This window comes from Stenella coeruleoalba (assembly GCF_951394435.1).
Source record: "Stenella coeruleoalba genome assembly, chromosome: 16".
NCBI classification, from domain to species: Eukaryota; Metazoa; Chordata; class Mammalia; order Artiodactyla; family Delphinidae; genus Stenella; species Stenella coeruleoalba.
Window position 1 is genome coordinate 798,466 of NC_137162.1, and position 22,839 is coordinate 821,304.

The window sequence follows — 22,839 nt, forward strand, 5'->3', positions numbered from 1 at the left end:
CTCCAGGCGCCTTGGGCACTGCGTGCTCTTCCCTGAGGTCACGGGCCTAGCGTGTGACGCTTGTGCCTTGCCGTGGCTGAGGGTCGGCTCATGGGTCTCCTAGAACTTTAATTCGACCAAATTTGTTGGCTTTTCTGATGCTCGCGTCCAGGGTGGAGGCTGTGGCATGGGGCTCTGCGTGCTGTGGATGAAGGGCTTTGAGGAGACTGTGTTACCAGCTTAGACACGGCCGTCTCCAGCCCCGCCCAGCCCAGGAGGCTCCAGCAGAGGCAGCAGCAGGAGCAAACGCCAGGCAGGGCCACGGGTCCACGAGAGGCGTTCTGAGCAGGGGAGTGTGTGCTTCGGCCGATGAGATGGAGAGAACTCAGAGCAGAGCCGAGACGGCCCATCCGCTGAGGCAAAGCCTGGGCTTCGGTTGTGCTAAATTCACCTGCTTGGCCTCGCCAGGAGCCTCCCGGGGTGCTGGACGAGACGCAGCGTCGGGCGCCCCGCGTTTGCTGAGCCCGCCACCTGGCTTTCGTGCCGCAGTCGTTCTCTGTAGCGTGGAGCCCGGCTGGGCCCAGCTGCCGCTCCTTGGCCCTGGTGCGCCTGTGGGCTCCGAGGTCTCCTGTGGTCTGCAGGGACCACCTCTTGGTCCTCCGTGGGTCCTTGGGGTAACGAAGGGCAGAAGGCGGGGCTGGAAAACCAGGCACCAGGGGTGTCCCGCGGCAGCCCCGCCGGGCTCTTGCAATGCTGTCTGTCCCCGCAGCCTCATGGTCCTGTTCCGTTGCCAAGTGCACATGGAGATGGCGTACATTGAGGAGGGTGCGGACCGGCTGGAGCCTGCCATGGGGCACCTGAGGAAGGCCGTGCTCCTGGACACCCTGGGCCTCTACCAGGACACGCTCAGGATGGCCCTCAACCGCCTGCACCTCTGCGCCACGCCGTGCCAGGTCCCCGAGCGCACCGAGGACAAGGCCACCTTGGCCATTGAGCAGGTGCGCCCCGCCCCCCCGGACCTGGGCCCTGGGGCCTCTGCGCCTGGGGAGGGCAGGCATCCGGGGCGGGGCCCCGTCAGGCCAGGAGCGCTCAGCAGAGACGGGCAGCGGAGCTGCTCTGGACGACGCGGGTGCTCATCACGCCATCTACCCTTCGCAGGCAAAGAAAGCGATGCCGGAGGACAGTGTGCGCAAGAAGCGGGCGCTGCTGGTGACCGCGGGCCTGGCCCTGGCCCCTGACACCTTCCAGATCGTGCTCGACAGTGAGAACGAGGCCAAAGGTGTGCAGGCTCTCTCAGCAGCGCACACACGCCTGAACCCTCCCGCCCTCGACCTCCGCCCACACGGGCCTCAGGTGCTGGTGTGCAGCCTCCTGTCCCCACTCTGCGCGACAGAGCACCTCCCGTGGCGAGGGGGGAGGCTCACACAGCCTGGAGGCCCGAAGCCTGAGACCGAGGGGCTGGAGGGAGGGGCCGCCTGGGCCTGTCTCCGGGACCCACACGGCTGGCTTGCCTCTGCACCCGTTTCTCTCTGTGTCCAATTTCCCCTTTTAAGGACACCCGTCATAATTGATTAGGGCCCACCCTAATGACCTCACTTTAACTTGATTTTTCCTGGTAAGACCCATCTCCAAACAAGGCCACATTCTGGAGTTCTGGGGGTCAGGGCTTCCTCGTATACTTTAGGGGGCACTGCCCCCATGCCACTGTCCCCCTCGAGGATGGGGGTCCTGGGCTTCTCTGCATTACCCCCAAGTATATCGAACCCTTGCAGATGGCAGATTAGCGCCCGGCTCTGGAGCACCCCAGCGCCCTTCCTCTCAGAGTCCCACCTGAGGTTGCCCAGGGCTCCCTTAATGTTGGCTCCCCCGGCAGCCTTCAGCCGGGCAGCCCCTGCCGTCTGCAGATAGGAGCCGCGGAGGGAGCCCACGGTGGCCAGTGTGGTGGATCTGGGATGTGGACTGGGGGATGGCTCTAGGATGTGACCCTTGGCCTCGGTGGGCCACGGACCTTGTGCTGTCTCTGTGGCCGCCGCACGTCACCAGGTCCTGTTGTCACCCCGTCCGGGGCGTGGCAGTGCCACCCCGTGCTTCCTTCTTGTCCTGCTGGGTGTGAGGGGCACGGGCCCAGTGGGCAGCCGCCCCGGACACGCTCGGGCTCTCTTGGTGCGTTTCACTCGGCGAGGGGCCGGGCAGGAGTACCTGGCCAGGCGGGGGCCTTCCGCGGGGTCCCTGCCAGTTGGCTCCTGGAGGTGGGGGGCCGTGGGGACAGAGGCCACCACTGTGCTGGGCGCGGGTGGAGGCTCTTGGGGCCGGCCTGGCGGGTGCAGAGGGGGTCGTTCTGTGCACCAGCTGCCCCTGGTGCCCGGCGCCCCTCCCCTACAAAGGCACAGCTAGCGGGACCTAATCTTCATGAAAAGGTCAAAAGACGCCCGGGAGGCGCCACCACACCCGTCCAGAGTCCTGCGCGCTGGGGTTGCGGGAACGTGCCCTGACCCGGGACCCGCCGCGTCACTGCCCCGTCCCGCTGTCCACCCTCAGTTTCCACCGGGGAAAAGCGGGGCCGCTTCACCTACCTGTACGCGAAGGCGCGGCACCACTCCCTCAGCGTGGATGAGGCCGCGGGGCACGTGCAGAGCCTGCAGGGCCGGAACGCCAAGGAGAGGTGAGTGGACGGTGGCCGGGGGGCGTGCGGGGGCTCCTGGGTCGTCGCGGCGGGGGCACCGGACCGCTGCCCGCCCCCTCGCCTGGCCCCGGGCAGCACCCCCGCGGGTCTGCCCGTCGCCTCGCGTCCAGGCTGGGACGTCCATTGGGCTCGTGGCAGGAGCCCTGCGCCGGTTCTCCCGAGCAGAGAGCTCATCGTGCACCTGTGCAGGGTACAGATCTGGGCCGAGCTGGCCAAGGTGGCCCGGAAGCAGGGCGTGTGGGATGTGTGCCGGACGGCCAGCCGCTTCTGCCTCGCGTATGACGTCGGCAAGGTGGAGCGGCAGGCGAGGCTCAGGCGAGGTAGGCCCCGGGGCCACGCCTGGGCGCCCGCACTGGCGGGATCTCCCCAGGCGACCTGGGGTTGCTGCGGGGCCCGCGGGGCTCAGCGAGGGGACCCAGGGCTGCAGGCGGGGGCCTGCGGGCAGAGCGTGGGCCTGGGCCGGCTACCCCGTCAGCGCTGGGTCCGCACGAGTCCGGCCTGCAGGTCTCTGGAAGAGGTTGGTTTTGCGGACGGTGAGGATGGGGGGGCCTGCAGGCAGTCCCAGGAGGCCCGGGGCCTGGGTGTTGGGGGCGGGGCCGGGGCCTCTTGAGGGGCAGAACAGCGCAAACAGAACCAAGAGCCCAGCTGTCAGGGAATCGGTGGGAGACTGGCCATGGCCAAGCTGGCTTTGGGGACACCTCGCCACCCCGTGGGGCCCCTGCGCTTGGGAGGTTTCTGCCAGCCCCTCCTGGGCACAGTGCCACCTCGCAGAGACCCCGCCGCCGCACCCGGGGCTGCGCCGCGTTCCCTGAAAGGCTGTTCGGGTTCTGAGCATCCTGCCGCTCTGCTGTTTCCAGGGAAGAAGAAGAAGGGCGGGGACGGCGCGGAGCAGGACTCCTCGGGCCAGTCAGACGCCACCCTGCATAGGCCGGTGTCCCCCAGCCTGCTGCGCGAGTTCGCGGAGGTGGGGTTCATCAACGCTGAGGTGCGTCCCTGCCCACAGCCCCTCGGCCCCCGTGTCACCTGCCTCTGCACGGACGTGGCCCTATACCCCAGCCCTGCTCCCGAAGGAGCCTGTCCTTTAGGGAAGTTTTCCCGGGTTCTTGGGAGATTTTCTGGGAGAAAGACATAAATCAGAATGTATCGTGAGGGGTGTAGATGTTAATTTTCCTTAGAAGTAATGTTTGAACTGTGAATCCACGGTGACGTAGGTACTGCAGGCTGATGGTTACTGGATTTGGGAGTGCCCTCCGCATGGGGATAGCTTCAAAAGCACTTTGAACCCATTGTAAGGGAGGAGCGTGTGTTCTCATCTCAGCCCCTCAGAGGCCGCTGAAGGCTGCTGGCGACCGCCCCCCTCAGCCCTGACCTGGGGTCGCTCCCGCCCCCTGCAGTGAGCATGCAGAGACCCCAGCGTCAGCCAGGTGGCTGAGCTGGGTCTAAGCTGGCACTGGCATCCCTGCACCTGCACGTGGTGGTGATTTTGGTGATACTTTGTAACTTCGGGATTCTTGGGGCCACTCGAGGTTGTTTATTTTGGGGGTCGATGGGGTAACCTGGACAGAACTCCCCGGCTCGTTCAGTGAGGGTTTGCTGAGCGCCTCCTGAGGGCCAGGCCATGCTGAGAGCTGGGGGCAGGTGACCGCGGAGCCAGGGATGGAGCCGGCATCACCCCCGGGAGGCAGGCAAGGCCACCTGCCCCCCGTCCTTGGTCCTGTCAGCCTGCAGGGCTTCCGTGCACAGCCGTGGAGGGACGGGGACTGGGTTGCCGTGGACGCCTGTGGTGTGACAAGGGGACGTTTGTGTCCCTGGGGGCTCAGGCTGTGCTCTCGAAAGGAGCCGGTCTCTCTCTGAGATGCAGCGTGTATGGGTGAAGCAGCGGCGTGGGGTGGGGGAAGTGTCGCTGCAGGCAGGGAGGACCCAGGGGCTGGGAAGGCCCTGGGGGCATTGCGCTGGGTCTGTGCTCCCGGGACCTCTCCTCCACTCCACTCACTTCCTCTGCAGGCCACCGTCCACCTGCTGCGATCAGAGGGCGTGCAGCTTAATGACCATCCCACGCCCCCCGAGGACCTGAGTCAGCACCCGGTGGGCTACATACCCGAGTCCCCAGAGGACAGCGCCGAGTGGGTCACGTACCGGTAGGGGAGCCGCGGGGGCGCGTCCTATGCACCCGGCACCGCTCATGTGTGGCCCGGGGGCACAGGCTGGGCCGCGGGCCGCGCCCAGACATGTGAGAGAAGTGGCCGGCTGTCCAGCACGGCTCACTAGCTCACGTCGTTGTTCGCTGCGGTTAGTCTTCCTCGTCATTGGTGGAAACGAGATGTGAGGGAGTTGGTGTCTGCGGAGGGAAGCGGTAGTCGGGGCTGGCCATGGGAAACTGTCCCGGGAAGTATGTGCATGGAAAGAGGGTCCACAGGGAACCCCCAGAGACTTGCCCATGTGAGATGCCAAGTGCGGTTTAATCATGAAATCGAGGTGCTGTGGAAACAACCACAGTTTTTAGCCATTGTTTCATCTAAAATTAAATATTCGAGAGGTGAACGCGGTGGTGAGTGAGAGTCCGCGTTGCGGTGTCGCAGGAGCCGAGGCTGTTGGCTGCTTCCCGCTGAATGCGGACAGGGGCCACTCTCCTGTTTGTTGCACCCAGTGGACGGGCCCGCACACCCGCCTGCTGTGGAGGGGTTGGGGATGCCGCCGGACTCCCTCTGCCCACGAGAGGCACAGGGAGGAGGGCCCTGATTTTGCGCAGATGGGGTTTGTCCTGGTGTTTTAAGTCGCCTGTGAGAGCACAGCCCTCAGCCTTCCCCAGGGGCCGCCGCCGCTTCTGTCTGGGCCGGGCTCCCCACGCCTGGGGGAGGGCCCAGGCCACACCTGACCACCGCTTTTGTACAGCCCACGAGCTAACGGTGGTTTTGATGGCTTTTAAGTTTGTGAAGTTAAATAGCGAGAAACACACAACAGAGACTCCATGCAGCTGTCGAAGCCCAGGGTACTAACTGTCTGGCCCTTTAGAGAAAGGGCTTGCCAGGCGCTGGTCTGAGGCCAGCAGGTCCCACGCGCCCATGTGGACGGAGGAGGGCAGCCTGTGTGTGATGGGCCGGGGAGACTGGGCACAGGCAGGTGCAGAGCTGGACTGGCGGCCTGCAAACCTCGGCCAGGGGTCCGTCCTCGGCCAGGGAGGGGCAGGGCGAGGGGCATCCAGCAGGGAGATGGGAGAGCCAGGCGGATGGGGTGGAGGTGGGAGGAGATGGGCAGGCTGGGTCCTTCAGCGGGAGTGGCGGGCAGCCCCCAGCAGGGCAACTTTCTGACCCCTGGGCTCTAGGGATGGCTTCACACTGGTGTCTTCCTGCCGCTTTGGGAAGGGTCTTAATCCCGGGGAGAGCCTGACGCACGCCTTCTGTAGGACCTGGATAGAGGGCCTGTCGCAGTACACCATGAACAGCTGGCTGCGCTCGGCCGACATTGGTCAGATGATACAGGAGGCGTGGCTCGTGCAGAACGCCGTGGTCTACGTCCTGAATCACAACCAGCACCTCATCACGGCCGGGCGCCAGAGGGAGCTCGTGGACGCCTTGTACCACCTCCTGGGCATCGTCAAGGCCATGGGCCACAGCGGGTGGGTGAGGCTGCCGGTCGCTGTGTGCATCCTGGCTTCCCAGGAGGGCCCCATCCTGCCCCTGCCAGAGACCCTGGGATCGGGCTGGGAGCTGTGGGGTGGGACGTGCGGGGCCTCAGACCAGCGCCTGGCAAGTGCTGGGGATCGATGAGGTGCTCAGACGCCCTCGGGCCCGTACACGGATTCCCAGCAGCACCACTGCCACGCAGCTTCCCGGCCTGTCACACTCTTGTTGCAAACAGTGCGATTCTGAGGGAGGTTGGCGAGGCCCAAGCCTCGTAGGAACAGGGGTGGAAACCGACCTTGGTCTGATTTGGGGCGGGTTGGAAATCAGTGTCCGGGAGTTTTCATATCCAGGTGGTGTGAACTCATGAGAGACCGATGTTTTCACTACCTGAAGTTGGAAGTGTGAAAGCGTCAAGTCAGGCCAGACCTTTACCTAATGAGGGTGACTGTGTGAAGCCCTCTTTGTGTTCTCTGCTGCTTGGGCATTTAGTCTAAACACTCAACTTTAAAGTTTTCCGCCAGATCCCGAAGCAGAAAGGCTTGAGTGAGTCAGGACGCAGCTACATGTGCACATGGGGACTTTTACACTGCGAATAGGACGGAGCAGCCATGGAGGACGGCCTGCCAGTGCCCTCACCTCTCCTCTGGGCGCGAGGCCCTGGCAGGGTCCCCAGGACCGTAGGGGTTGCGGGAGCTCCTCTCTTTCTAGGCGGGTGTCCGTGTCTCTGTCGTAGACACAGGTCGGACCGCGTTTGATGGTTTTAAATGTTTTGGTGCTGAGACGTTTCAGGAAGAAGCAGGGAGGTTCTGGTCCAAGCCCGCTCCATCCGTCGCCCAGTGGAGGGCCTGCTGGACAGCCCGGCAGTGGGCACGGTGGCCAGGTGGGCCTTTCTGTCCAGGCCCCGCAGGACTCCCTGAGGAGTCCAGCCCACACGGCACAGGTGTCTCCCAGGCGTGAAGGCCGCCTGGTGGAGGACGAGCCTCCACCGCAGCCAGTCCTGTCACCATGGCTTCCTCCCTGGGATGGCCTGGCCCGGACATGCTTCTCTTCCAGAGACTTGGCGCTGCTGGCGACGCTCTGCAGCACCCTGGCACGAGGCCTGATCATCGCCTGGATCCCAGCCCTGACGCCAGAGAAGTCTAGAAGACACACACGCTCAAACCCACTTCATACGCCGCTAGACCCTGAGGCCGCCTCTGAAGTCAGGACCGCAGTGGAGGTGCCGCGCCCGAGGGTGGGATCGGAGCCGGGGGAGTGGCAGACCCCGGTCAGTGCAGGCGTCAGTGGGAGAGCAGTTGAGGAAGGAAGCTGCAGGCATTCTCAGCTGCCCAGAAATGGGGCGTGGGGTGGGGGGACACGCTTTCTCTAAGAGCAAGGAAACAAGACGAGAACACCTGGGTGTCAGTGGTGGGGACGTCCCTGCAAGTCCCAGAGCTCAGAAAAAGGTGGACATAAGGCCAGAAAAATAGGACCAGTGCCAGTTCAGAACAGGAAAGCCGCAACACCAAAGGAAAGATGCACAGGCCGGGGATACGGGCGGTTCCACGGTGACCGAGGGGGGCTGTTTGTGCCCTGATTGCGTCTCCCGGGGACGTGGACTGTGTGGCGGTCTTCCCAGTCGAGGACGAGGGATGTTGATGGGTGCTGACAAGCACGGATGACCCCTCACCCATTCCTAGTAAACGTGAGCGAAGGTGAGTTCCGTAGTGAGCCTGAGGGAGGCGCAGAGCCTGCGGCTGCCCCAGGTGTGGCCGGGAGCGGTGCCTCCTTCCCGCTGAGGCTGTGCCTCAGCCCCAGGACTAGTGCGTGTTCGGGCCACCGTCCCTTCTGGACCCAGCACCGGGTCTGCTTGTTTTTGCAGCTTTAGGTCTTGGCTCGGGTCCCCTGTTTGGATTCAGGTGTCATGAGCAAGGACACCTCCGTTTCAGGTCTGCGAGTTCGCCCTGAACCTGACCAACAGGACGGTGCCTGAGGAGGCGGTGCCCGTCAGCATCCGGCAGCAGCTCATCGCCACGTGGGTGAAGGCCAAGCAGCTGCTGTGGCAGCAGATCGGGCCGCGCCTGGGCACGGACGAGCAGGTGCCAGCCGGGGGGCGCCCCCGCTGAAGTCTTCCCCACCCGAGGGCGAGCAGCCTGGGGGACGGGGCGGCGGGGCTGCGGAAGGGGTGCTTCCCTTCAGGAGGGTCCGTCCTTGCCCAGGCCGACCCCCGAGAGATGGGGCGTGAGGCCTCCTCTGCCTGCCTGGCCGCTGGAACATCCCCTCGTTCCTCCAGCCGACTGGCCACGGTTCTAACTGTCCACCAAGAGCCGCTGGGCCTCTGGGGGCGCTGTCCACCCTCGGTGACACCTCGCTGTGGCTTTATCTGGAGGTGTGTCTAGGCTACAGGGGGACACCTCCCTGGCAGGGCCCCACGGGCCACCTGAGCTGTGAACGCAAGGCCGTCGGGGTGAGGATGCAGGGACCCAGAGGGGAGGGGGCAGGGCCAGCCCCACAGCTTCTCCTCCTGCAGACGTGGGCTGTGGATGGAGGCCAGTGGGAGGTTCCCTGGGGCCCCAGCTGGAGCCAGGACACGTGGCTCAGGTGGGAAGTGAGGCTGGCAAGGCAGGGACCATCAGGGAGGGGCATCTGAACCTGCCGGGAGTGAGCACCGGGTTGGAGCAGGACCAAGGGAGGGGCCTCTAGGCAGAGGGCCACCGCTGTGCCTGGCCACCTGCCCTCCACCTCTGGCCGGCTCAGCCAGCCTCCGGGCCACCTTGGGGGCTGCAGCGCCTACTCCTCTTTATTACGTGAAGAGGTAGCTTGGAGACAAACACTTAAACAAACAGCTCCGATCGTTGCCGCAGAGCTGATGTTTCACAGGGTCACTTTCCGAGTAGTCCAGATTCTCCAGCCCCGGGGCTGACGGGCCCTCTGCACTTCCTTCCCACCAGAGCGCCAACGAGGGCATCAACTCGGTGACCGGAGTCCTCGTTGCTCTGGAGATGCACTCCTGCAACGGGCTGGGCCTCATGGACTTCACGGTGCCCCCTTTGGCTCAGGTAGCTGTCGCTCCCTCACCCCACAGGTGTCACGTCCCCCCAGAAGTCACCTTCCTCCCCCTTGGCCCATGCAGGTGTCACTAGGTGCCTGGTAGGCATTCCAGGGGCTGTGCCCCGACAAGGCTCCCCAACTCGAGGTGCTTATTCGAATTGTGCTGTCGAGACAAGGAGCCCCAGGTGGCCAGCGGCCCTGCCGTGTTCTCTGCACAGCGCTCCCAGCAGAGCCGAGGGTCCCCTCAGGGCCCCTGAGTCTGGTCTCCTGGCTCGTCAGAGGGCAGGGCTGCCCATGTGGCAGGAACGCAGTGTGGACACTGGGACATTTGTCCTCAACCCACCAGCCCCACCCAGGCTTGGCCGCAGTTGGCAGCTGGAGCCTCAGCCTTGCAGGTGACTCGGCCTAGGCCGGGTGACCACTGGACCCATCCATGTGATGTCAGCCGTGAGCTGGCAGCAGAGACGCCCCCCACCCACTCACAGACGCCCCTCTCCCCCGCCACTGGCAGCTGGTGAAGATGGCCTTGGAGTGCAGCTGGTCGGACCCCTTCGTGGAGCTGCAGACCCTGACGCGGCTGACCCACTTCACCTACGTGGCCCGGGACCACGAGGCCACCATGGCCTGCTCGCAGAAGGCCATCCAGACGGGCATCAAGCACCTGCAGGCCTTCAGTTCGTGAGTCGCCCCAGCGCCCGACCTGTGTCCCTGTGGCGCGGTGCGTCCTCTGAGCCCGCCAGGCGGGGCAGCCTCACCCACTCGGCCCTGGAGCCACCCCGCCAGCCCCGCGCCGGCCGGGGCAACGCCTCAGCTGCGGCCCCTGGAGAGCCGTGTTCAGCAGGGTCCCGAGGCCCCACGAGCCCCGCCAGCTGCAGGCGTGACGGGGGCTCAGAGGCCGAAAGGGCCGCAAGGCTCGACCGGCGGCCGCTCCCACAGGCAGGCAGCCTTGTTGAGTTAGTTTTGAGCAGGCGACTTAGGAGGCCACGTAAATTCGGAAGTAACTGAAGGGTGATTTCAGTGAAATGAAAATAGCCCCCCTGCCACTGGCTCCTCTCCGCCCGAGCGCTGCTGGCGGCGGGCTCTCCAGGGTGCCCGGGATGGCCGCAGGCGCTCCAGGCCGCTTGCTCCTGTGCCCCGGGCCCCATTCAGCTCGTCGGTAATCAGGGCTTCTGATCCTTCCGTCTTCCTAAACAGGAGGTTGTTTTAAAGTTGTTTCTGTTGTGAGTATTTCTGCTGTAAAGACTGTTTCCCTTGAGGCTCTTCTCTTTGCCTTACTTCTGAGTCTATTTCCTGAAAGACAGGATCCTGGCCCCCAGGCCAGGAAGATACCCATCGTGGCCGCACAGCCAAGCTGACCGCTCGAGGCCGGATCCAGGGAGGCCTGGCCTCCTGCCTCTGGGTGATGGGAGTGGAGGCCTGAGCCTCTTCCGGTCAGGATCCCGGGGCCAGCTGCGGGAGCGCGGCCGACACGTCCCAGCAGCTGCTCTGGGGCCTGCGTGGGACACCCCCGTGGGTGTTTGGGAGCTGACAAGTGACCATGACCCGAGCTGTGGTCACCCGCCTCGCATGCAGCCAGGGCCACAGGCTGCTCCGAGCTCCCGTGGAGGCCCCACCCGCACCTCATCTGTCCCTGCAGCGGCTCCTGGGCAGGGGCTGCCGTGCCCGCACTGGGAGCAAGGAAACCAAGGCAGGCAGAGGCTGAGGCCCTGGCCGAGGCCACCCAGCAGGTGGAGGCGCAGCGGGGAGCCCCGGCAGCTGCTGGCGTGAAAACCAAGGCAGCTGAAGCAGAGGCTGGACGGAGCCCCCAGGCCAGCCCAGCATGTCTCACTGCGCCCACCCCCGCAAGGGGCTTTCCCTCGTGACTGCCTTTCCTCCAAAACGGAGGTGGCTTTTGCTCAACGATCCATCCTGAGAAGGACTTGGCTTCTGAAAGGCTTTCGAACGTCCTGCCCTGGCCTCACCGTGCAGCAGGTGGGGGCCGAGGGCTCCGTGACGGCCAGGGGGCCGCTGGCTCAGGTGCCCAGCCTACGGAGATGCAGAAGGCGCAGCGGTAGCGCACGGAACACCCGCCCCCCCCGGCAGGACATCTGATAGCAGCCAGGGACTCGGGGTTATTCCCGGAAGCCTCTGGTCCTTAGCACAGGGGTCCCCACCAGACACTGGTCTCCACCAACAACTGTAAAGCTGTGCTCGTCAGCAGACGAGCCCTTCCGAGCTCCCCACAGCATCTTATACACACTCTCCAGTGTGAACCGAGGTTCCTCAGACTTTTGAGAGGCCCTCAGCTCTGAAGAGAAGACCAACGAGAAGAAATAGGGAAAATTACTCTGGAAGAAACTGTCAACTTTTATAATATAATATGTCCAGTTATCTCACCAGGAGAGGCGGGTTCATTCAGGAATAGCAGAGGAATTGCAATTAGGGAAATGCAAACTTCGGTGGACCACAGGAAATGTGGAAAACAAGGAGGGGGATCTTGCTTTTCTAGGAAAAAGGGGGAGTCAGGGGGGCTGTGATAGCCAGAGTCCACTGGGGGAGTTGGGGGTCCAAAGTACCGAGGCTTCCTGTTGGCTGTCTGTGCCGGACTCTGATCGGCCGGGCTGTTGGGGGTGGAGGGAAGGTTCCTTCCTCCTGCTGCACAGTGAGTAGAGGCCCCTTCCTGTCTGAGACGTAGGCGAGGCCCCTTCCTGTTTGGGGTAATTGCGGTGCGTGGCGGACGTGGGACCTCCCTGACAGGCCTGGCCTGACTCTAGCTGTAGCTGAGGTTTCTGTAATTCATTCCACAGAACAGATTACATGATGATCAGAAGAAGTATTAAAAAAATAATAATAATAACGTCCAAGGTATTTGAGAAGATGCAGCATTTAGAAGTTAAAATGTGTTATGGAAAAGGAATGAGGAATAAAAGGAAAAGGACTACAGAGCTCTTCAAAATTAAAAAGGTAATTTCTGAAGTTGAAAATAAAGTCAGTGAAGGGCTAGAAGATAAAGTGTGAGGAAATCGTGCAGGAAATATATGAAGAAGGACAGAAGGAAATGTGACAGAAAAGCCAGAAGAAACAGTAGGAGGTCCTAAACCCAGCTATTGGGATTCCAGAAAGAGGGGAGAAAGCGTTCTTAAGAAAGGGGTGAAAAGCAGCAGCTTCCCTGAGCAGAGGACACCGTCTCATGACTGACCCTCCCACTAAATGACCGGCGAGAAGAATGAAGAGATACTCACATCCAGATACGTCATGGGGTCATCAGGTCACGGTAGATACGGAGGCTATCCTACAGCGTTTAGAAGAAAAGAAAAAGAAGAAGGAAATAGAAACGCATCAGTCTTCTCAGAAACCATCACTAGCAGCTAAAAGAAAGTGGAACGTTCTAAGTGGAAGTAGTTTTCAACATGTAATTCTAACTCACCCAAACTTTCAAGTATCCTGGTAAAGAAAGCTACTTTTAAACAGATGAGGACCTAGAAAATGTATTTGTCACACACCTGTTTTTAGAAAGTTAATTGAGGATACACTCCAGAAAAACAAGGGAGTAACCCAGAAAAGAGAAAGATGTTGGATGCTGGAAATGGAGATGCAGTCCAGAAAAGGTGCCCAGCTGCACTGCTTGCTGAGAGAGCCTCCTCGGCAAGGATGCAGGGGAGGGCCCTGGGGGTGCGGGCAGGGCCAGAGGAGGGCCCAGTGTGGTGGAGAGTTTACAGGTGTTGTGGTAAAGGAGGGAGGGAGAAGAGCCAGTTGGAAATGCCAGGAGGTAACAAAAGTAATAGCTTGCCTCTTCAGTGAGAAACACAGACATTATCTGGGTGTTTATTGATATTCCAGTGTTAGGATCAGCATTTTGACAAAGAAGGCTTATTTGTGGTTACCCAGTAAAATATCAATGTTACCAATTTTGACAGTACGAAAGTAAAGTAAAAGCACAGATAACATACTTTAGCAGCGGGAAGGGGGACGAGGACAGGTGGCGTGAGACCCTCATCTGAGAAGCTGAATATTCTGAGGTACAAAGATAATAAGGGAATTAAAAGTAATGCTGGGACCAGCTATATTCATAAGTTGGGAAAAGGGACTTCTGTAGGTAATGTTTAAAATTCATAAATTGGGAAATCAAGATAGAAGCCAGTTTTTTGGAGGAAAGCGTATACCTGCTAGAAGATAGAGCTGAAGACCTAGGAGTCATTCCCTCTTGGGAATAGGACTGGGGGCTGGGTAGGGGAGTAGTTCTCAACCATGTGGTAGGTACCACTTTGATAAAAATTAGAAGGTTAATTCTAAAAGAAAGAAAAAGACTACATTCATAAAGAAAGAGTCGGTGTGTGAGGGCTGCTGCCTCGTCTTCTTACAGCGGAGTTAAGGCTGATTTCACTACTCGTTGCCGGCACCGCAGAGCTTGTCAGGGGACGGGGTGGCAGGGTGCCTGCTGCGGTGATGGGTGTGTGCCCCAGCTTCGCCGTTCTTTCCTCAGTGACCCTTAAATTAACTTTTATTTTAAAACAGCAATTCTTATAATAAAATAGGCTAAAAATAGAAATGTTTACATATGGTAACAGGGAAAGGGGAGGTCGTGCAAGACTGTAAAAGTTTGGTTTTCACCTCAAGACCTTGGAGAACTCATTTGTAGACTGTTGCTGTCCTCTAGTGGTGGTCGGTGTCACTACTCTCAGTGGGGTCACCCCTACCCGGGCTTGACTGTGGACCTGACCCGTTTTTCACCACACTGAGGGCCAGCTGTGTCTAGGCCTGGAGCTGGGTGCTGGGAGGCTGGACAGGCAGAGGTGGGCGGCCCTTGGCTCTCTAGGGGATGCCGACTGCACGGTGGTCTTGCTGGCCCCTCAGAGCCCTGGACCCGGTCCCCAGTCAGCAGGATCCGCGGTCAACTTCAGCACCTGGCGTGTACCGCAGGTGATGCACCTTTTTTCAAAACAATTATACATATTTCAAATTTTTATGCTCATGTTTTCTATTTTGCGAGTTATGTAAAGAAACTCAGTGTGGAATTGGTCACAGTAATTTTTATGATAGCATTTCACAGTAATAGTGAAAATAGTTTTCAGATCTTGGTGAAAAATAGTGCAGTTACTAATCAATTAGTATTCTCACCTCTGAGTGTGTAATTACCAGAATCAGGTTCATATTTATACTATTAATGTAAAGGAATATATATTAATAGGAATTTCATGTAGATCCCTAAAACAGACCAACAGAGATTACCTTTCTACTTTGTTTAGCACTTTTATTTGACATAATCATCATCACTGTTGGGTTTTTATGTGAACTTAAAAGTCACTTTTTCTACCAGTTCTGGCCATGACACACAGTGGATCTCATACTCTTGTGCTGTTTAAAAAACTGTAAAACTTGACAAAATACATGAAACAACTGCTTCCAGACATTGGCCAACAGATGGCCCAAGGCCACGCTTCTTGCAAGAAGAGGCCATCAGAAGCGAGCCCCACGTGCACCCTCGCGCTCTGCCTGGGGGCGCGGGGCGCTGCCCAAACGGCAGCCCCGGGAGCTGGAGCCCAGACAGAAGAAATGCTCTCGGGAGGCAGAGACCACACCCTGGGGCTGCTGGGGCCTCTGGACTCCACAGAATGCAAGACGAGCGAGGAGGTTCCTGGACAGAGAAGGCCAGATCCCGCAGGCCTGGCAGGAAGCAGGCGACAGAGATGCCAGAGGCCCCGTGCTGACCCAGGAGAGTCAGGGAGCCCTTGCTGAACCGCCGGGGCATTCAGGAAGACCACGCCTTAGGGGCTGGGCTCTAAGGGCCACGCGCGTCTCGCCCTAAGACGCCTAGTCCAGATCTCAGTAGGATAAGGGTGAGCCACAGGTGAATCCACTGCCTGCCAGAATGAAACCCCACCTTCCTTGAAAGGAAGGCAACGTAATCCACACTCTCAGCAAGACAGCCCTCCATCCTGCCCCCCGCCCCCCGCCCAGCGTAACAGCGAACATCACCAGGCATGTGGAAAAACAAGAAACTGTGGCCCATCCCAGGAGAAAAAGCAGTCAGCCGACTCAGACATGACACAGATGTTGGAATTAGCAGACGATGGATTTAAAACAGTTATTGTAAATACAAGAAAGGAAAGAAAGGATTTTAATGGGCAAATTGCAGGTGGTGAATTCCAACAAAGAAATGGAAACTCTAATTAAAGAACTAAGTGGAAATTCTAGAAATGACAAGTACAATCTCTGACATGGAAATATCAGTGGGAGAGCTTGACATTTGAACACTGGAGAAGTGATCAGTAACTCTGAACACAGGTCAGCACACTATGGAAACTGAAGCACAGGGAGAAAGTCCTGAAAAACGGAGGAGCAGTGCCTTGGGGACCAGTGGGCTAGAGCCCATGGGCCAGCACAAGTGCAGGTGTGGTCTCAGAAGGACAGAGGACAGAGGGCGAGGTGGGAATACGTATATTCAAAAATGGAATAGTTGAAATTGTTTCAAATTGAATTAACAGTATCAACCCAGAGATCCAGGATTTTCAATGAACTCCAAGCAGGATATACACGAGGGAAGCCACACCTATTTTTATTGTAGGCAAATCGCTGGAGACCAAGGTGACAAGAAAACCCTGGAAGGACGGTGGAAGGGGAAAAGGATGCATTGCACACAGGGAAACAGGGAGGAGAGGCGAGTTCTCAACAGGAACAATGTAAACCATCTTAAGTGGTAAAAAAGAAAAAACCCTGTCGATCGAGAATTCTGTATACACCAAAAATAGCCTTTGAAAAATGAAGGCAAAATCAAGCCATTTTAGATTAATTAAAACTAAACCATTTTAGATTAATTAAAACTAAAACTAATTTTAAGTAATTAAAACTAAGAGAATCCATTCCCAGAAGACCCACAGAACAAGAAATGCTAAAGGAAGTTCTTCAGCCTGAAGGGAGATGGTACCAGATGGAAACTCAGTTCAGGAAGTAGTGAAGAACGCCCCAGGTGGTGACTGTGTGGCTGAACATAAAAGGTTTTCCCCCCTTCGGTTCTTGAATTCTTTAAAAGACATACGCCTGTTTCAAACAAAACTGCATTGCATTGTGGGATTATTAACAAATGTGGAAATACAATGTGCGACAGTGGCAACACAGAGGGCGGGAATGGGAGAGGTGGGGGCATCGAGAGCTCTTACACCGTCTGTGAAGTGGTGTAATATTAATTCACCATAGACTGTGATTAGTTAGGGATGTATGTTGCAGTCTCTAGAGCAAGTACTGCGGAAACAATAAAAGAATTATACCTAGACATCCAATGGAGAAGATAAAATTGAACACTAAAAATATTCAATTAATCCAAGAGGGGAGGAAAGAAAGGACGAACGTATGGGACAGAAGGAAAGCGAATAGCAAAATCGAAGGTTTAACCCAAAACCACACCAACAGACCCGTTAAATGTAAACGGACCAACACTCCAGTTAAAGTGCAGAGTTTATCCCACTGGACCCAAAAAGCAAGACCCAACTCGAAGCCATTTTCAAGAGACACTCTTCAAATACAAAGACACAGGTGAAAAGTAAAAGGAGGGGGACAGATGGCCTCTGCGGCAGCAGCTGCAAGAACGCCGTGGGGCTGGAGTAAGGCTCCCAGGATGTGCGATCAGAGGTAGAGAGGCGTTTCACAAAGAGAAAAGGGTTCCATCAGCAAGAACACATAAACGTCTTAAACGTGTATACACTTAACAGCAGAGCTTCAAAATTCAAGAAGCAGAAAGTTCGATACAGCCACAATTACAGCTGCAGATCTCGACATTCCTCTCTCAGTGGCTGATAGAACAGAGTAAGCCGTAAGCATATAGGTGGTCGCCATCAGCAGATCACCCAGTTGTCACTGACAGACTCTCCCCAAGGACCACGTCCTAAAGATCCAGGTCTCCAGGACAGCAACGCCAGGGCCCAGCGGGGCCAGGCTCTCCTCCACCTCCTGCTGGGTTGGCACGCCCATCCTGGGGGACGGGGCCAGCCTCCGATTCACCCCTAGAGCATGAGCTTGGCCGTGCCCTGCAGATCCTTGTAGGCGGAGGGACAGCCTCTTTCTCCCCTAGACTCCTGACGGGCAGGGTGGCGGAGCAGCTGGCTCCTGCAGGTGGGTACCTGCCTTTGGGGCCTCCCAGGCCATGGCGGGGAGGTCTACCCAGAAACCAGTGCTTTTCTCCTAGAGTAAGCCTGGTGCCCCCTGAGCCGAGTTGCAGGGACGTGCGTGTGGTTGTTACGTGCACAAGCCACGGCTTGGCTGAGAGAAGAGAGCTCGCGGCACCCTTGACGTTGCTGAGTCTAAATTGTACGTTCTGAGCTCTCAGCGCAGAGCCTAGGCCCCCTGAACAAGACGTGCTCTGGGGCACGGGGAACGGGGCCCCATCGCTCCGGCAGGGCCTGGCCTCGCTTGGGGTGGGCGCCTTGTTCTGCTGCTGCTGCCGCACAGGACACCCTACGTATTAGTCATTCAAACATCAGCTTATGATTCTGTCTCGTGGTTCTGCGGGTTGACTGGACTCAGCCAGTTAGTTCTGGCTTGGGGACCTTCATGACGTTACTCTGGACTCCCCAGGGCTCTCTCCAGGGGCCGGGGTGGGGTGTCCCCAGGGCTCTCCCCTCTCGGCGGCACCTCCCTCCCCTAGGAGCCTCCTGGGAGCCGTGGCGCTTGTCTGTCTGCAGGGTGGAGGCTGAGTTGGTGGCGGAGATGCTGAGCACCGCAGCCTGCATCCAGGGCAGGAGCATCATGGATAACCTCAAGGGCTGGAAGCAGCTGCGCCTGACGGCCGCCAATGCCTTCGTAGAGAGTGCGAGGTGGGCTGCGGCCCCCGGTGGCCAGGGTCGTCGTGTGCGTGGCGCGTCTGGGGTGCGTGTTTTGGGTGGGGACGATGGTGCCTGCGGGGCGTGGTGCTCGCTGGGGACTGTCCCCGAGGCCGGCCCCTCCCCCAGTGGCCCTGTGACCAGGGTCATCGCCTGCCCCGTGCGGTGACACCCACCTCACCCCTGGGTGCTCCCGGCAGCCCTGAGCGTCTGAGCCAGGACGGGCCCGAGGAACGGGGAGCCGGAGCTCGTGAGCGGGTCACGGCGGGGCTGCCCTGAGCAGAGCCCGTCCTGGTCCTGCAGAGATGTCTTGGGGCCCCACCCCTCCCCTCGGCGCCTATACCTGTCCAGGTCAGACCTTCCCTTCCAGGTTTGGGGGCATCGCGGGGAGCAGCGCCCTGGTGATGCAGGCCGCCCGACACTTCTGGAACACCTGGCTGCCGCTGCTGTCCTCTGCGGTCAACAGGAAGAAGTGCAAGAGCGCCACTCAGGAGGTCATCAGCATCATCAACAAGACGGAGGCCAGAAAGCAGGTGTGCCCTGGGCCGCCTCTCACGTCCTTCCTCCAGCACGGTGCGCGAGGCTCCCGAGGAAAGACGGGCCCCGTGGAAGCACTCAGGCAATGAACACGACGGCTGCATGGGGGACAGGGGACGCTGACACCCGTGAGATCCCAGCGGGGCAGGCGGGGCGGCTCCTGGCTGCGCTCAGGGCTCAGCTCTGTCCTCCCCCATCCCTGAGGGAACCCTAACTCAGACCTAGAAAGCGCCAGTAGGAAAGGGGAGAGGAGGGAGGGTGGGGGCGCAGACCCACTCAAGGCCCAGGGAGGTTTTGCCTGACAGTGGACAGGCATCTGGTGGGCCTCGGGGAGTGAGGCCTCCTTCCCCCTCCGCCGTCACCCAGGAGTGCGGTAGGTCGCGGCCCGGGGACCTCCCTTGATCTGAAAGAGAAAGCGTCAGTCTGTCACCTTTGAGTATCACGCTAGCTGTGAGTTTTTCATAACTTTACTGTGTTGAGGAATTTTCCCACCACTCCTAGTTTTCTGAGAGATTTTGTGATGAAACGTTTTTGGATTTTGTCACATGCCTTTTCTCCATCAGTTGAGCTGATCGTGTGGTTTTCTCTTCTGTCCTATTAAGGCGATGGGTTACACTCCTTAGGTTGGACCAGCCTTGTGTTCCTGGGACAAATCTCCCTTGGTCGTGGTGAATAATATGTTTACTGTGTTGTTGGATTTGATCTGCAATTCAGCAACTTACTCTGTTGAGAATTTTTGCATCTATATTCATAAAGGGTATTCATCTATAATTTTCTTTTCTTGTGATGTCTTTATCTGGACCCCCTATCAAAGTAATGCTAGTCTCATAGAATGAGTTAGGAAATGTTCCTTCCTCTTCAATTTTTTGAAGAGTTGAGAAGGATAAGTGTTATTCTTTTTGTTAATGTTTGGTAGAATTCACCTGGGAAGCCAGCTGGTCCAGGAATTTTCTTAACTGGAAGGTTTCTGATTACTGATTCAGTCTTTACTGTTAGAATTTTGTTGCCATTTTTTATTTCTTCTTAGGCAATTTGAGTGTTTCGAGGGATTTTTCCGTTCCTTGTAGGCGATCTCATTTGTTGGAAGACAGTTGCTAGTAGGGTTCTATTATAGTTCTTGCTATCATTGTGGGGTTGATAGTACTGTTTCCACTTTCATTTCCGAGTTTAGTTATTTGGGCTTCTTTCTTCTTTTCTTTGCCAGTCTAGCTAAAGGTTTGTCTATTTTGTTGGTCTTTGCAAAGAATCGATTTTTGGTCTCATTGATTTTGTTCCTTTTATTTTCTATGCTCTAATCCTTAACATTCCCTTCCTTCTGCTAACTTTGGATTTAGTTTGTTCTTTTTCAGGTTCCTTAAGGTGTAAACTTAGGTTGTTGGTTTGAGATCTTTCTTCCTTTTCAGTGTCGGCATTTGCAGGTGTAAACTTCCCCCTGAGCCCTGCTTTTTCGTGTCCCATAAGTTTTCCTAATGTGCTTTTGATCCTATTGACTCAAAGCGATACAACCGACTTGTCTGCTTCGTGTCATTGTAGCCGTAGACTGTGCTGCAGGGCTAGTCTGTGCGTGTGTGTGTGTTTTAAGGTAGTGAACCTTGAACTGGAGCGCCTTCTCTTACAGGGGAAATGTGATTCCACTTTTTGTGACTTAGTGTTTCAGAAATTTAGCCGCAGCTTCCGTAATTCAATGCTGAACCAAATGAAAAGCAAACTGGTGAAAGAAGAAACTGCAACTTTCAAACGTCTGTACTGTTGATTTGTTTTTGCTTTAGGAAAAAGGGAAGACGCTGCTTCTGCACCAGTGGCCCACAGCCGACTTCCAAAGTGGAGGGATGATGGAAGGGTGTTTTCTCTCAGGTTTGTAGATGCAGGACAGACAGAGCCGCAGACATGAGGCCGGGCAGGGCCTGGTGTTGTTAGATCCCGAGCCTTGTGTAGAACAGGTGAAGTCGTGGCAGTGACCACAGGAAATGCCTGCTCAGCCCTGAACTCGGGCAGGCACGGTGAGGGTGAGGGCTCCTCGCGAGCAATCGGGGACCCCCACTGTAAGCATGAGGAAACCCCCCAAGCCTAGGTGGCCCCCCAGTTCAGGGCCACCCTGCGCCCTCCCAGGCAGCCTTGAAATCTAGCCTCTGGGTTTTTCTGACAGGTAAATCACACTTTTCCATTTCCATAAAAATGTGGAGATATACTTCTGCGAAAAAAAGTAGTGACCTTAATAAAATAAAACATATTGTATAATTTATTTCTAAAATAAAAAATGATTATCTGCTAAAAAATTATCATCCCTGTTAGCGTAAGGGCCACGGTGTGTACTGCAAAGCGTGCATGTGTGGATTAGAGCCGTGGCCCTGCATCAGGTGCCTCAGAGTCTACGAGAGAGAGAAACTCGATTTAAAATAGTGAACAAAGATGTGACCGTGTGTAATTAAATACTGAGTTGAACTCTAGACCCCCAGGTAAGATTGTTTGCTGGTGCCGCAGAGGGAGATGCAGACAGCAGCCCAGACCCGCAGGACTGCAAGGGCCAGCGAGGAGCCGGCTGCTCGGGGCCCCGGCACCGCCCGGAGCGCGTGGAGCCCGTGTGCGCTGTGCTCCCCGCGCTGAAACATACTCAGCTGAATGGTCTAGCAGCGCGAACAATTCAAGCCATAGGAAAAAACGGGAAAGTAGAATTGAGCGAAGCAACGCTCTGAGGAAAGACTCCTGCCTAAAGTTTAGAGTGATCAAAGAGGCACACTTTCAAAATACGTGAAAATTTAAATAATGAGAAATGAGAAAATTAAAAAGTAAACACTGGAAAAGTACTGGCATCAAATTTAGCGGCTAAATGATCCATTTCTGTAATGCACGAGCAGTTGCATTAGTCAGGCTACGAGATGCCACACTGCAGTAACAAATGGCCCCGATGGCTCAGCAGGTGAACTCGCACGGGCAGTCTCTCCCTGCTCATCCGAGGCACCGTCTGGAATTTCTGGCAAGCGGGGTTGCCACGTCCAGGGGCATGTGGCCCTGCTGCCAACCAGGGGGTGCAGAGCCCTGACTGTAAGAGCCCTCACCACCGCGGCGTGTGGTTCCGAGTTGGCCCGGCCGAGATGAGAGGAGGAAAGCACGCTATGGAACCCACGTTCCCAAGTGTCAAGACGTTGACCAGTTTATCTGGTCACGTGCCTCAATCCCCCTGCTCCTGGGCACCTGTATTCCGTCCCAGCGCTGGCAGTGGGGGGCCACGGTGAGCCCTCAGGCCCTAAGTGGTGTGAGTTGGTGCTGTCCTCTTAGCCAGCAGCCGGACAACATGCCGGCAGGATCCACGGGCGTGTTCACCCCTTTGCTATAACGATTCAAAAACGGGAAAGAGAGCTACACGGTCAACGAGGTAAAACAGGACAACGTGAGTGTCTGGCACCAGGGGCAGGGGCTCTGCTTTGCTGGACGGCGCGGCTGAGGCGGCCCCTCGAGCGGCCTGGGGAGGCTGGTGGGGAGAGGCTTCTTCTTTCCTGACGCTCCCATTGTTTATTTTTAAAATTACGGAAGAGTAACGGGAGTTTCCAAAAGGGAAAGGGCTTAGAGGACTGCGGGGCCCGAGAAAGCCTGGCGGGGTGGGGTGAGGGGCAGCTGGGGGCACCTGGTGCAGGTGAGGCAGGTGGGGGAGGGAGGACAGCAGCGCAGGTGTCGCCCGGGAGGAGGCCCTGAGCCTTCAGTCCCAAAAGGACTGATGTGTTTCCCACGATCGGGTGCTCGAGGCCCGGCCCTGGAAGGGCAGCTCTGCGTGTGTCTAAGGGACGCAGATGACGAGGTCCTGTGGCTGGATCTCCACGCGGTCCCACCTGCTGTCCGGCTCTGCGGCATGAGGCCTGGGATGTCCCAGACAGGCGGCCGTGTCCCGAGTGCTCCCTGGGGGCCTCCCGGTCCTGTGGACCCCCAGCTGCTAGCACCTCCATCCCCAGACCCCCTGACCGGCGCCCCTCCTGAGCCCCCTCTCCCACCGCAGGGGCCGAGGATGACCTGACGCTGAGGGCCGCGCTGTATGGCCTGCTGTTCCACAGCCACGCCGACCAGCATGACTGGGAGGGCTGCCTCAAGGTGCTGGACGAGGCCCTGCAGGTGCTGCCGCGGACGGCGCACCGCCTGTGAGTCCCTGAGGCCCCCCAGGGCGCCTCCCCTCCCCGCGCCTCCCCCCCGGGGTACCTTCCCCTGC

At 58.0% G+C, this 22,839-nt stretch overlaps 1 protein-coding gene across 1 annotated transcript in view; it reads left to right on the forward strand.

Moving 5' to 3' along the window:
* Positions 1-22,839, forward strand: part of CFAP46 (cilia and flagella associated protein 46) — a gene marked incomplete at both ends in the record, with an annotated part of 88,495 nt that overhangs the window by 20,933 nt on the left and 44,723 nt on the right. Inside the window, 15 exons of the mRNA XM_079900302.1 lie at positions 749-977; positions 1,138-1,258; positions 2,518-2,641; positions 2,852-2,982; positions 3,520-3,647; positions 4,667-4,800; positions 6,066-6,278; positions 7,339-7,504; positions 8,214-8,363; positions 9,216-9,323; positions 9,827-9,993; positions 17,970-18,101; positions 18,478-18,640; positions 20,414-20,498; positions 22,633-22,771. Of these exons, the coding sequence (XP_079756428.1) occupies positions 749-977; positions 1,138-1,258; positions 2,518-2,641; positions 2,852-2,982; positions 3,520-3,647; positions 4,667-4,800; positions 6,066-6,278; positions 7,339-7,504; positions 8,214-8,363; positions 9,216-9,323; positions 9,827-9,993; positions 17,970-18,101; positions 18,478-18,640; positions 20,414-20,498; positions 22,633-22,771 (2,190 nt within the window). The remainder of the gene's footprint in view (positions 1-748; positions 978-1,137; positions 1,259-2,517; positions 2,642-2,851; positions 2,983-3,519; positions 3,648-4,666; positions 4,801-6,065; positions 6,279-7,338; positions 7,505-8,213; positions 8,364-9,215; positions 9,324-9,826; positions 9,994-17,969; positions 18,102-18,477; positions 18,641-20,413; positions 20,499-22,632; positions 22,772-22,839) is intronic.